The sequence below is a fragment of the Pongo pygmaeus genome, chromosome 23 (assembly GCF_028885625.2).
Source record: "Pongo pygmaeus isolate AG05252 chromosome 23, NHGRI_mPonPyg2-v2.0_pri, whole genome shotgun sequence".
NCBI lineage: Eukaryota > Metazoa > Chordata > Mammalia > Primates > Hominidae > Pongo > Pongo pygmaeus.
Genome location: NC_085931.1, coordinates 40,501,973 through 40,516,728, shown reverse-complemented (window position 1 = coordinate 40,516,728; position 14,756 = coordinate 40,501,973). Strand labels below are relative to the sequence as shown.

The following is a 14,756-nucleotide window of genomic DNA, read 5'->3' as shown; positions in this document are numbered from 1 at the left end:
CGCCTTGGCCTCCCAAAGTGCTGGGATTACAGGTGTGAGCCACCGTGCCCAGCCATGAGTTAATTTTTATATATAGTGTGAGGTAAGGGTTTAATTTCTTTTTTTTTTTTGCATGTGGCTATCCAGTTGTCTCAGCTCCATTTGTTGAAAGGACTATTCCGCCTGGGTGCGGTGGCTCACACCTGTAATCCCAGCACTTTGGGAGGCCAAGGCAGGTGGATCACGAGGTCAGGAGCTCGAGACTAGCCTGGCCAACATAGTGGAACCCTATCTCTACTAAAAATACAAAAATTAGCCGGGCGTTGTAACAGGCGCCTGTAGTCCAGGTACTCAGGAGGCTGAGGCAGGAAAATCACTTGAACCCAGGAGGCGGAGGTTGCAGTGAGCCAAGATTGCACCACTGCACTCCAGCCTATACAACAGAGCGAGACTCCATCTCAAAAAAAAAAAAAAAAAAGAAAAAAGAAAAGAAAGGACTATTCCTTCTCACAGTCTGTGGCATGTAGCAAGAAAAGACAAGACAAGACAATTCTCCCCCACTGAACGGTCTTGGCACCCTTGTCAAGAATCAGGTGACCATGAACTCTCAACTCTATTCCACTGGGTTTATTTCTGGACTCTCAATTCTATCCTGCTGATCTATACATTTATCCTTAAACCAGTACCACACTGTCTTTTTTTTTGAAATGGAATCTCGCTCTGTCCCCCAGGCTGGAGTGCAATAGCACGATCTCAACTCACTGCAACCTCCACCTCCTGGGTTCAAGGGATTCTTGTGCCTCAGCCCTCCCAAGTAGCTTGGACTACAAGTGTGCACCCCCACGCCCGGTTAATTTTTGTATTTTTGGTAGAGACAAGATTTTGCCATGTTGCCCAGGCTGGTCTCTAACTCCTGACCTCAAGTGATCTGCCTGCCTTGGCCTCCCAAAGTGTTGGGATTATAGGCATGAGCCACTGTGCCTGGTGACATTGTCTTGATTATAGTTGTTTTATAGTATGTCTTGAAATCACAAAGTGTGAGTCTTTCTGCTTTGTTCTTTTTCAAGATTTAGCTATTGTGGGTCCCTTGCGATTCCATATGAATTTATGAATTGACTTGTCAATTTCTTTTCTTTTTTTTTTTTTTTTTGAGATGGAGTTTCGCTCTTGTTGCCCAAGCTGGAGTGCAGTGGCGCGTGATCTCAGCTCACCGCAAGCTCCGCCTCCCAGGTTCAAGCAATTCCCTGCCTCAGCCTCCCGAGTAGCTGGGATTACAGGCATGCGCCACCACACCCGGCTAATTTTGTAGTTTTAGTAGAGATGGGGTTTCTCCATGTTGGCCAGGCTGGTCTTGAACTCCTGACCTCAGGTGATCTGCCTGCCTCGGCCTCCCAAAGTGCTGGGATTACAGGCATGAGCCACCACGCCTGGAGACTTGTCAATTTCTACAATGAAATAAACCGGGATTCTGACAGGGATTATGTCGAACGTGTAGATCAATTTCCAAAATACTGCCAACTTGACAATGTTATGTCTTATGATCCATGAACAAGAGCTATTTTCTATTTATTTATTTATATCTTCTTTCTTTTAAAAATGTTTTACAGGCCAGGCACGGTGGCTCACACCTGTAATCCCAGCACTTTGAGGGGCCAACATGGGAGGATTGCTTGAGGTCAGGTTCAAGACCAGCCTGGGTAACACAGGGAGACTGTCTCTACAAGAAATTAAAAAAAAAAAAAAAAAAAAGCTAGGGATGACTGTGCATGCCTGTGGTCTGAGCTGCTTGGGAGGCTGATATAGGAGGATCGCTTAAGCCTGGAAGGTCTAGGCTGCACTGAGATATGATTGCACCACTAGACTTGTTCTCACTTCAGTGCAAGTCCGAGAAAAAAAAATAATCAATTAATTAAATATTTTAAAAGGCCAGGCCAGGCGCACTAGCTCACGCCTGTAATCCCAGGAGTTTGGGAGGCTGAGGCAGGTGGATCACCTGAGGTCAGGAGTTCGAGACCAGCCTGGCCAACATGGTGAAACCCCCTCTATACTAAAAATACAAAAATTAGCCAGGCATGGTGGTGCACACCTGTAGTTCCAGCTACTCTGGAAGCTGAGGCAGGAGACTCTTTTGAACCTAGGACTCAGAGGCTGCAGTGAGCCGAGATCGCACCACTGTGCTCCAGCCTGGGCAACAAAGCAACACTCCATCTCAAAAAAATTAATTAATTAATTAATTAATTAATTAAGGCCAGTGCGGTGGCTCACACCTGTAATCCCGGCACTTTTGGAGGCCGAGGCAGGTGGATCACGAGGTCAGGAGATCGAGACCATCCTGGCTAACATGGTGAAACCCTGTCTCTACTAAAAAAAAATACAAAAAATTAGCTGGGTGTGGTTGCACGTACCTATAGTCCCAGCTACTCAGGAGGCTGAGGCAGGAGAATCGCTTTAACCTGGGAGGCAGAGGTTGCAGTGAGCCAAGATCGTGCCACTGCACTCCAGCCTGGATGACAGAGACTCCGTTTAAAAAAAAAAAAAATTAATTGAAAAAACAAAACCAAAAATGTTTTACAGCTTTTAAAGTTTTATACTTTCTTTTACTCAACTGTCAGAGAATGGAAAAAAAAGATACCTCTTTTGTTATAAGTATGTTTATTTTCTAGGTTATTGTAAATGGAATTTTCTTAATTTCCTTTTCAGATTGTTCATTCCAAGTGGATACATTTACAACTGAGTTTTGTGTAATGATCTTGTATCCTATAACCTTACTAAACTAATAATTTATTAGTTCCAATACTTTTGTAGTGGATTCCTCAGGGTCTATATGCAAGATAATGTCATCTGCAAACAGAGATGATATTACTTGTTCCCTTCCAACATAGATGTATTTTATTGCATTTTCTTGCCTAATTGCCCTGGCCAGAACTTCCAGCACAATGCTGAATAGAAGTGGTGAAAGTAGACTTAGCTCTCTTTTTCCTAATCTTAAGGATAAGCATACAGTCTTTCACTATTTTTTGTTTGTTTGTTTGTTTCGAGACGGAGTCTCACTCTGTCGCCCAGCCTGTTGTGTGCAGTGGTGCTATCTCACCTCACTGCAACCTCTGCCTCCCAAGTCCAAGCAATCGTCCCACCTCAGCCTCCCAAATAGCTACAATTATAGGTATGCACCACCACACCTGGCTAATTTTTTTTTGTATTTTTAGTAGAGACAGGGTTTCACCATGTTGGCCAGGCTGTTCTTGAACTCCTGACCTCAAGTGATCCCCCCAACCTTGGCCTCCCAAAGTGTTAGGATTACAGGCGTAAGCCACCGTGCCCGGCCTCAGTCTCACTATTATGAAGTTAGCTGTGGGTTTTTCATAACTGCTGTTTATCAGGTTGAGGAACTCCTCTTCTCTTCTTAGTTTATTTAGTGTTTTTATCATGAAAAACATGCCGAATTTTGTCAAATGCTTTTTCTGTGTCTACTGAGATGACAAGGTGATTTTTGTTTTTTATTCTATTGATATAATGCATTACATTATTTACACTAATTCATTTTTGGATCTTAAACCAACCTTGCACTCCTGGAATAAATCCTGCTTGTTTATGGCATATAATTATTTTTATATGTTACTGGATTCAGTTTGCTAGTATTTTTATTGAGGATTTTTGCTTCCACATTTGTAAGATATATTCGTCTATGGTTTTCTTTTCTTGTAATGTCTTTGTCTGGTTTTTGGCAACAGGGTAATACCAGTCTCATAAAATTCGTTTGTAAGTATTTTCTCCTCTTTTTCATTTTTGAAGACTTTGTGAAGAACTGTATTAATTTTTCTTGAAATGTTTGGTAGAATTCAGTGGTGAAGCTATCAGGACCTCTAGTAGGTAGAGTCCTGGGCTTTGCTTTGCTTTTCTTTCTTTTTTTTTTTTTGAGATGGAATCTCACTTTGTTACCCAGGCTGGAGTGCAGTGGCGCGATCTCAGCTCACTGCAACCTCCAACTTCTCGGGTTCAAGCGATTCTCCTGCCTCAGCCTCTCGAGTAGCTGGGACTACGGGCGCACGCCACCATGCTCGGCTAATTTTTGTGTTTTTAGTAGAGATGGGGTTTCACCATATTGGACAGGCTGGTCTTGAACTCCTGACCTCGTGATCTGCCCACCTCGGCTTCCCAAAGTGCTGGGATTACAGGCATGAGCCACTGCACCCAGCCTCTTTTCTTTTTTTTAAGAGACAGGGTCTCACTCTGTCACCCTGGCTGAAGCACTGTGGCACAATCATAGCTCACTGCCTCCTCAACCTGCTGGGATCAAGTGATCCTCACACTTTAACCTCCTGACTAGCTGGGACTCCAGGCTGACACCACCACGCCTAGCTGAGTTTAGATATACTATGTATATTTTAGAGTTGGGGTCTCTCTATGTTGCCCAGGTTGGTCTCAAGCTCCTGGCCTCAAAGGATCCTCCTGCCTTGACCTCCCAAAGTGCTGAGATTACAGGCAACAGCCACTGTGCCCAGGTCTCTCTCTCTAATTATTTATTTATTTTTTAAGGGTACACTATCCTACCCAAACTTATATTTTTAAATTCCATTAGACTCATATTACCAAGCATATAAACAAATCACACATAACATGAAATAGAAAAAAACATGAAGACTTCCTTTGCTTTTGGAAAACAACTGAGAAACAAAAAAATTCTTCTCAGAAATACAGAAAAAAATTGTTTTTATAGTGTAGCTAATATGCCCTCCTTAGACATTAAGACACTTTTCTGTTTGTAGCCTTAATGCAGCCATATATTTACTCTATAAAAATCAAAGCTCTCAATAAAAACAGTATCTCACTCACTAATCATTAAATTGCATAACTGAAAATGTAGTTATACACACCAATTTCTAACTTCTTAGAATACTCTGCACAATCAATTATAATCACTGAAATGAATAACTGCTCAAAAACGCAGAATGGCTTCAACTGCACTATGATTTGGTAGTCAATATTCCTGTTTTCCAGTAAAAAGGGGATTTCATAAACAAACATTGGGCTCCTTAAGGTTTCATCAATCAAGAGAATCTTTCTGAGCAGCTTCTGAGCAAACATTTCTTAACAGGCTGATCACAGATCTAGGGTCTTCACTCCTCACAACAGCACTGCCAGACACAATCATGTTAGCTCCTGCCTCTGCACACCTATGGACAGTGTCAGGATCTATTCCACCAGCGACCTCTATAGCCAAAGATGGGAACTGGATCCTCAACCAGTGAATCTTTAACATCATATCTTCCATGAATTTATGCCCTCCAAACCCTGGTTCCACTGTCATAACCAAGGCCATATCTAGTTGGTTAGCCCATGGTGCCAAATACTGAACTTAGGTTCCTGGTTTGATGGCAAGGCCAACCTTCATCCCATTCTCCCAAATGTCTTTAATCAAAGCCCCTGGGTTCTCAGTTGCCTCGAGATGAAAGATGTACTGACTGGCTCCTCTTATAGCCATTCGCTTTACCCACTGTTCTGGCTTGGACACCATCACATGCACGTTCGTCCATTACATCCCGGTGGAGATAATCATCCCCAGAGTCTAGCATCCAGAGGCACTGGGCCCCTAAATTGGCCAGGTAGCGCTGAGGATGGACAGGCCAATCTTGCAGCCCGATGCCATACTACTGGTTCCCAAGGGCAAGTTACCCCATGAGTCTCCTCAATTACTAATTTAATATCTTTACTTGTTACAGGTCTATTCAGATGGTGTCTCTTCTTGAGTCAATTTTGGTGGTTTATGTCTTTCTAGGATTTTGTCCATTTCATTGAAGTTATCTAATTACTTGGCATTCAACTGCCATTTTACTTTTTTTTTGTATGTGTTTCACATCTTTTTTTTTTGTGGGGGGGGAGGCAGGGATGGAGTCTCGCTCTGTCACCCAGGTTGGAGGGCAGTGGCACGATCTCGGCTCACTGCAGCCTCTGCCTCCTGGGTTCAAGTGATTCCCCTGCCTCAGCCTCCCAAGTAGCTGGGATTACAGGTGCATGCCACCACGCCCAGCTAATTTTTGTATTTTTAGTAGAGACAGGGTTTCACCATGTTGGCCAGGCTGGTCTCAAACTCCTGACCTCAGGTGATCTGCCCACCTCGGCCTCCCAAAGTGCTGGGATTAGAGGCATGAGCCACCACACCCGGCCTATTTCACATCCTTTTTATTTCTCTATTCCTCCTTTACTACTTTCTCTTAAGTAATTTAACAATTATTTCACTAGTTTTTCAGGCTTTTGTTTTTTAGTGGTTGCTCTGGGATTTACTATATAATCTCAACATATCAGCATCAGCTTCAGATTGGCCGGGCACGGTGGCTCATGCCTGTAATCCCAGCACTTTGGGAGTCCAAGGCGAGTTGATCACCCAAGGTCAGGAGTTCAAGACCAGCCTAGCCAACATGGCGAACCCCTGTCTCTACTAAAAAAATACAAAAATTAGCCAAGTGTGGTGGCGTGTGCCTGTAATCCCAGCTATTCGCAAGGCTGAGGCAGGAGAATCACTTGAACCCAGGAGGCGGAGGTTGCAGTGAACCAAGATCATGGCCTTGGAATCCAGCCTGGGCAATAGAGCAAGACTCCGTCTCACAAAAAAAAAGAAAGAATCAGCTTCAGGTTTATACTAGCTTAATTCCAGCGATATATAGTTATCTTTATATAGGAGTTACTCCTATATAACTCCATTCCTTTTTCCCCTTTTTCATGGCCTTATTGTTATACATACATCTATTACATATCCATCTATTAAACTTACATACTCAATAAAAGATTTTTGTTTTGTTTTTTGAGATGGGAGTTTCACTCTTGTTGCCCAGGCTGGAGTGCAATGGCACAATCTTGGCCCACTGTAACCTCCACCTCCCAGGTTCTAGCGATTCTCCTGCCTCAGCCTCCCGAGTAGCTGGAATTACAGGCATGCGCCATCATGCCTGGCTAATTTTGTAATTTTAGTAGAGATGGCGTTTCTCCATGGTGGTCAGGCTGGTCTTGATCTCCTCACTTTAGGTGATCCACCCACCTCGACCTCCCAAAGTGCTGGGATTACAGGCGTGAGCCACTGTGCCTGGCCATCATCTTCATTTTGAAATGTCCAGTTCATCTATATCCAGCTTTGCTAAATATAGGATTCTTAGTTGATGGGATTTTTCTTTGAGTACTTTGAAGATGTTATCCCACTGCCTACAGCCCTTATGGTTTCTACTGAGAAATCAGCTATTAATCTTATTGGGACTCCCTTGAATGTGATGAATCCTTTTTCTCTTTTTGTTTTCAAGATTTTCTTCTTCTCTGACTGTCAGCATTTTTAGCATGATATGTCTTTTTGTGGATCTCTGTATTTATCTTACTTGGAGTTCATTAAGCTTTCTAAATGTATGTTTTTCAATAAACTTGGGAAGTTTCAGCCTTTTTTTTTTTTTCAAAGGTTTTTTCTGCTTCTTTTCTATCCTCTTCTGGTATTCCCATTATGCATTTGTTGGCATGCTTAGTGATCTCCCACATTTCTGAGGCTCTGCTCATTTTTCTTCATTCTTTTCTTCTAATCTTCAGCATGCATAATCTCTATCAATCTGTTTTCTTTTTTTTTGAGATGGAGTCTCGCTCTGTCGCCCAGGCTGGAGTGCAGTGGTGCAATCTCTGCTCACTGCAACCTCCGCCTCCCGGGTTCAAGCAATTCTCTCGCCTCAACCTCCCGAGTAGCTGGGGTTACAGGCACTCGCCATCATGCCTGACTAAATTTTTGTATTTTTGTAGAGATGGGGTTTCACCATGTTGGCCGGGCTGGTCTTGAACTCCTGACCTCAGGTGATCCACCCGCCTCAGCCTCCCAAAGTGCTCCCAAAGCCACTGTACGGTGGCTGAGGCAGGAGAATCACTTGAACCAGGAAGGCAGAGGTTGCAGTGAGCCGAGATTGCACCACTGCACTCCAGCCTAGGCAACAGAGCGAGATTCTGTCTCAAAAAGAAGAAAAAAATTCACTAATTCTTTCTTCACCCAGTTCAAATCTATTATTGAGTCCTGAGTCCCTCTAGTTAATTTTTAAATTTGTTATTGTACTTTTTTTTTTTTTTTTGAGACAGAGTCTCGCTCTGTTGCCCAGGCTGGAGTGCAGTGGCACGATCTTGGCTCACTGCAACCTCCGCCTCCCAGGTTCAAGGAATTCTCCTGCCTCAGCCTCCCGCGTAGCTGGGACTACAGGTGCCGGCCACCACGCATGGCTAATTTTTGTATTTTTAGCAGAGACGGGGTTTCACCATGTTGGTCAGGCTGGTCTCGAACTCCTGACCTCAGGTGATCTGCCCGCCTCAGCCTCCCAAAGTGCTGGGATTACAGGTGTGAGCCACCGCACCCAGCTGTTATTGTACTTTCAACTCCAGAATTTTCATTTGATTCTTTTTTTATAATTTCTATATCTTTATGGATATTCTTTAATTGACGCAACAGTGTCATACCATCCTTTACTTCTTTGTCATATTTTCCTTTAGTACTGTGAATATATATATATATATGTATAGGCTAGTTTGAAGCCTTTTTCATTAATCTGGCCCCTTGTCTCGCAGGCAATTTCTGTTGCCAGCTTTTTTCCAGTGTATGTGTCATATTCTCCTGTTTCCTTATATGTCTCACAATTTCTTGTTGGAAACTGGACATTTTAGATAATATACTGTAGCAACTCTGGGGATTGGTACCCCCTCTCCAGGGCTAATTGTTATTTATTTGTTTAGTGACTGGTTGGATTATTTGAGTGAAATCCATTTCCCCTGAAAAGTGTTAAGGCCTATGATATTGCTCTTCAGGGAGGTGCAGCTGTGGGTATGCCCATAGTCACGCTGGGATGACAGTGGTTTTGGTAGGGTTCTCTTCTATTCTCTCCTTGACCACACCCAGCTATGAAGCTCCACTAATTGTGGCATATTGTTCTATTATTTTCAACAACACACTGAGGCATAACTTGCTCTTGCTCTACAAACTGATACAATCAAATTGTGGCTGTTTGGAGGAAAGCATTTTTTTCCACCTCTGCCACATACCTTACTTTTCAAATTGTTTTTTATTGATTCATAATAGTTGTACATATGTTGGGGGTACCTGTAGTATTTCGATACATTAATATACAATGTATAATGATACAACCAGGGCAGGAGGGACATCCATCACCTCAGAGGTCTGTGGTCAATGTTTTGTTTTGTGACAGGACAGAGCTTCACTCTGTCACCCAGGCTGGAGTGCAGTGGCGTGATCTTGGCTCACTGCAACTTCCACCTCCCGGTTCACGTGATTTGCCTGCTTCAGCCTCCCAAGTAGCTGGGATTACAGGTGTATGCCCCCATGCCCGGCTAATTTTTGTATTTTTAGTAGAGACGGGGTTCACCATAGTGGCCAGGCTGGTCTCAAACTCCTGACCTCAGATGATCTGCCTGCCTCAGCCTCCCAAAGTGCTGGGATTACAGGCATGAGCCACCATGCTGCGGTCAATGTTTGATCCTTCTTCTGACCCTAGAAGGGCTTCTTCCAGCTGTCTTATTCCCCAATTATTTCCAGCAAACCAGGAGGCCTACAGTCTAGGCTGCATCTCCATTAAATCCGCAGATCTCCCAGTTGCCTCTTAACCAAAAACTTCACATCTCCAGATTGCCCTTAGGCATGAATTTCTCCACACTGTGTTGCAAATGAAGTCACTGCCATTGGAAAGAGATTAGGAGCTATCTGTTTTAGGGCCTGCTTCTCTCCTGAGGCAAAATCCCGGAGCCAAGGCTCTGGAGCTGGGGGGAAGGACCCTGGAAAGCTTCTCTCTGAGAAATACCCTCACTCTAGGAACTGAGCACTTGGTGGAAGGAGGCAGGGGACCGCAATAACCTGAGGCTCAGCCTGCAAGAACTAGGGGATGAGCAACCGGGGCACCAGTAATTTCAGTATGTCATGCCCAAGGTACAGTCCTGTTCCACAAGTAGGGACTAGGTGGAAGAAGGGAGCTCCAACTTTCGCTGGGCACAGTGGCTCACGCCTATAATCCCAATACTTTGGGAGGCCGAGGCAGGTGGATCACCTGAGATAGGGAGTTCAAGACCAGCCTGACCAACGTGGAGAAACCCTGTCTCTACTAAAAATACAAAATTAGCCAGACATGGTGGTGCAAGCCTGCAATCCCAGCTACTTGAGAGGCTGATGTGGGAGAATCGCTTCAACCCAGGAAGCAGAGGCTGCGGTGAGGCGAGATCACACCATTGCACTCCAGTTTGAGCAACAAGAGCAAAACTCCATCTCAAAAGGAAAAAAAAGGGAGCTCCAACTTTCAATTGCACTCACACAGGTTTTAACCTCAGCAACAAGTAGCTCTCGGTAGGATGAGAAATGCTGATGTCCTGCTTTTCCTGGGAAGAAAGCATTTGATTGGGAGCTGGGGGAGCAGTGCCCGGTATTACAGTTTGCAATAGTCTGGAGTAGAAGCTCCACCTCACTAAGCTAGGAGTGGGTAAGGAGGGAATGATCTTGGTTCAAATACCATACTCTCTCATCTTTCTTATCGAATTTGTAGATTTTCTTGAATAGGTGTTTCTTCATTTGTTGTTTGCCCTCAGGACCATTGCCTGAGGGTTTAAATAGTTGATTGTAAAAAAGAATTTTTTGGCCAGGTGTGGTGGCTCCATCTGTAATCCCACCACTTTGGGAGGCCAAGGCGAGTGGATTGCTTGAGCTCAGGAGTTCAAGATCAGCCTGGGCAACATGGCAAAACCCTGTCTCTACAAAAATTAGCTAGGTGAGACTGGGCACGGTGGCTCACACCTGTAATCGCACCACTTTCCCACCACTTTGGGAGGCCCAGGTGGGCTGGTCACGAGGTCAGGAGTTCGAGATCAGCCTTCCCAATATGGTGAAACCCTGTCTCTACTAAAAACAGAAAAATTAGCCAGACGAGGTGGCGCACGCCTGTAATCCCAGCTACCTGGAAGGCTGAAGCAGGAGAATCGCTTGAACCTGGGAGGTGGAGGTGGCAGTGAGCCAAGATCGCGCCATTGCACTCTGGCCCGGCGCCATTGCACTCTGGCCTGGTGCACTCTGGGTGACAGAGTGAGACTCCGTCTCAAAAAAAAAAAAAAAAAAAACTAGCCAGGTGTGGTGGCACACGCCTGTGGTCCCAGCTACTCTGGAGGCTGAGGCAGGAGGACTGATTGAGCCAGGGAGGTCGGTCAGGGTTGCAGTAAGCAATGATCACACTACTGCATGCCAGCCTGGGTGACAGAGTGAGATTCTGTCTCAAGACGAAACAAAACAAAAAAGAATTTTCACCAGTTTTACAGAGGAATGGGTTCCTTAAGCTGTCATGCTGGAAGCTGATCTTATCTAAGGCTGCTTTTGTGTTACAATGATAGAGTTGAAGAGTTGAATAGCTCCAACAGAGATTCTCTAGTCTACAAAGTTGAAAATATTTACTATGTGGTCCTGTACAGAAAAAGCATGCCAACCCTTGCTTACTGCTGCCAATGCTGCTGGTCCACAAACCACACTTTTAGCAGCAAGAACTTAAATTACTTGAGAAGCAGTACTGTACGGGCTGTGAGCTTGGTTCAAAACCCCACCTTGCCATTTACTAGATAAATAGGTTTGTTCTGAGGATTAAATGTGCAAATGTCTGGCACTTTGAAGATACGAACAATTGACAGCTGTTATTTCATGTTGGAAACTATGTGGAAAGTAAATATGAGATATTATATCGTTCTTCAAAGGGTTTTTTTTTTCCAGAATATGTAAGCTTTAGAAAAGGGAAACAAGTATTGGCTTTCCAATAAACAAGACGCAACTTCTAATACTTGGGTACATAAAAATATTACCTAATGAAAGAATAAACTTTCAAGCGTTTAAGCGTAAGCCTAACTTAAGCCTGACACTGAAATCCGGAATTTTCTATCACAGGAGCATCCATCTTCTTCCAATAACAATGAATGAAAATAACCTCCAGGAAATGCCAAAACCCAAAAGTCCTATGAAAAAAAGCAGCAATCATCTTTAACATGAGGTTTTGGGCCTAGTTGGCCCTTCCGGTTCTGCCCGTCTCTAGCTACACCCATAAGATGATATAAAGAGAACCTCTCGAGCTTCCACCTCGACTGTCACCGCAGCAGTCGGGGCTGCCGGCCGGTTACCTCGCAATTGAACTCCATCTCGGCGTCCATGGTGACGATCCTCACGGTGAACGTCTTGGGTTGCTTCCTCTTGAGAGAGCTGAAGCTCATGCGGGAAGCGATGGCCCCGGCCATGGCGCGGGGCTCAGGCCCGGGACCCTCGCGCCCCACGGCCTGCACTCTGAGCCCTTTAGCCCCCCTGGAGTTGCTGCACAGGCCTCAGGGCCACCATGGTGGCCGGCTGACCGGCCCGGGAACGGTCTGGGCTACGCGGGTCCCCAGCGGCCAGCATGGGCCGCGAGGACCCTGCCCGGGCGGAAAGGGGAGTTGGGGGGCGGGCCCTGACGGCTGCAGGTCGGTGCAGGCGCGACCTGGCACTCCGGGATTCGGGCCGGAGATGCCGGGGACGCCTCGGGACGGGAACCCTAGACGGCAGCGGCCCAGACTCCGCGCGCCTCTCAGCGGCCGACTAGGGTCGCGGGGCCGCGCTGCAGTCAGGCGCGTACGCACGCGCGTGGCTGTCACCGTCCTCACTCCGCGCGCCCGCGGGAAGCGTACCCTTCCCACAGCCCGGGGCCTGCTGCCGGCCCCGCCCTCAGGTCGCCCAGACCACTACGCGCAGCGCAACCGAACCGGAGGCTGCCGCATAGATGCTGCGATTGGCTGGGAAGGCCAAGGTAGGCAGGACTTTCCCGGTCCGTCCCGCCTCCTTTGGGGTGACTTCACCAATGGAAAGTTTCACTCTAACTGCAAAAGCGGGCCTGGGCTCGGCGTTGAGTGGCTACAGTGGCAGTCACTCCGAACGCTTTTGTACCTACTCTAACAAGACTGGTTGAGGCGGCGGACCTCTGCTGGCCTTACCTGGGAAACCACGTAGAGGCTGGATCCGGGGCGCGGGAATTGGGTCCTTCGTTGGCCCAGGGAGGGACTCTTTCGGTTCAAGTAGGCTCCGAGTGTGGCGCCCCAGGGGACTGAGTTTCGGACACCCGGCGAATATTATTGTTTGGCAGTTAATCGCATATACCGACCCCTATGAAACTTTCAAGACACTTGTGGAGGCCTGTTAGGTTTGCTGGCACTTTTCCGCCAGATCTCTCTGCTTCCCTTTAGAATAATAATAATTATAATATTTATAATATTATATATAATAATAATTTTTTGAAACAGGGTTTTACTTGTTGTGTTGCCTAGGCTGGAGTGCAGTGGCATGATCACAGCTCAATGCGTCCTCAACCTTCCTGGGCTGCGGTGATCCTCCTACCTCAGCCTACTGAGAAGCTGGGACTACTGGTGCATGCAACCACACCCAGCTAATTTTTATATTTTTTGTAGAGGTGGAGTATCACCATGTTACCCAGGTTGGTCTTGAACTCCTAAGCTTAAGAGATCTACCCTTCTCGGCCTCCCAAAGTGCTCGGATTACAGGCGTGAGCCCCTATGCCCAGCTATAAATAAATAACTTTAGAAAAAAAAGAAAAGAGAGCCGGGTGAAGTATTATTATTATTATTATTGGGACGGAGTTTCGCCCTTGTTGCCCAGGCTGGAGTGCAGTGGCGCGATCTCAGCTCACTGCAACCTCCGCCTCCCGGGTTCAAGCGATTTTCCGTCGTCAGCCTCCCGAGTAGCTGGGATTACAGGTATGCGCCACCACGCCCGGCTAATTTTGTATTTTTAGTAGAGACAGGGTTTCTCCATGTTCGTCAGGCTGGTCTCGAACCTCAGGTGATCCGCCCGCCTCGGCCTCCCGAAGTGCTAGGATTACAGGTGTGAGCCACCACACCCCGCCTAGAATTATTATTGGTTATACCTACCTCGTGAGGTTGTTGAATTTCAGCGCACTGAATACATATAAGGCTTTAGAGCTGAGCCTGGCATCCTATGAAATTGCTGAATTTGGGTTGAAAATGAAAGCATTCTTTATTTTATACTCTATGATGCCCATTTTTGAACCATATTCATGTATTATTTATTTAGTGTCATCAAGGGTTATAACGGGTGTAGGGGGGATAATTATACCTTTCTGTACTTAGATAATAAATTCTATTTTAAAATAGCTCTTAGTAGTCAAATAGGGACAATTTACTGTGTTTTTTCGTTTGTTTTTGTTTTGAGACAGAGTTTCGCTCTTGTTGCCCAGGCTGGAGTGCAATGGGGCGGTCTCGGCTCTCTGCAACCTCTGCCTCCCGGGTTCAAGCAATTCTCCTGCCTCAGCCTCCCCAGTAGTTGGGATTACAGGCGCCCGCCACCACGCCCGGCTAATTTTTCTATTTTTAGTGGGACGGGGTTTCACCATGTTAGCCAGGCTGGTCCCAAACTTCTGACCTCAGGTGATCTGCCCACCTTGGCCTCCCAAAGTGCTGGGATTACAGGCATGAGCCACCGCGCCCAGTCTACTGAGTTTTAACAACAATAATCACCCCATAAATGTTAGCTAACATTAGCATCACCCCCCCCCAAATCCACAGGTGAAGATACTGAGAGATGTGATAGAGCCACTCGCTGGCTATAATGCAGATAGTGAAAGGCAAAGCTAGGACTCAAACCCAGGTCTGTCCCACCCAGAGCCTGCTGGTTAGCACTGTGCTGCCCTGCTTCCAAATTCTCCCTACTACAGCCTCAGGAAATATGAATTACAGTTCCG

At 45.9% G+C, this 14,756-nt stretch overlaps 1 protein-coding gene and 1 pseudogene across 5 annotated transcripts in view; both read right to left on the bottom strand.

Annotated features, from left to right (window-relative positions):
- Positions 1-12,725, bottom strand: part of NF2 (NF2, moesin-ezrin-radixin like (MERLIN) tumor suppressor) — a 95,583-nt gene extending 82,858 nt beyond the window's left edge. For 4 of the 5 annotated variants that reach the window (XM_063663069.1, XM_054470242.2, XM_054470243.2 and 1 more), the window contains exon 1: positions 12,136-12,707. In XM_063663069.1, the coding sequence (XP_063519139.1) occupies positions 12,136-12,249 (114 nt within the window). In that variant the 5' untranslated portion in view covers positions 12,250-12,707. Of the gene's footprint in view, positions 1-12,135 lie in introns of all 5 variants that reach the window. The other variant, XM_054470241.2, reaches the window with a different exon arrangement.
- On the bottom strand, positions 4,718-5,926 carry LOC129023491 (ribulose-phosphate 3-epimerase-like; annotated as a pseudogene).
- Positions 12,726-14,756: the final 2,031 nt, after the last annotated feature.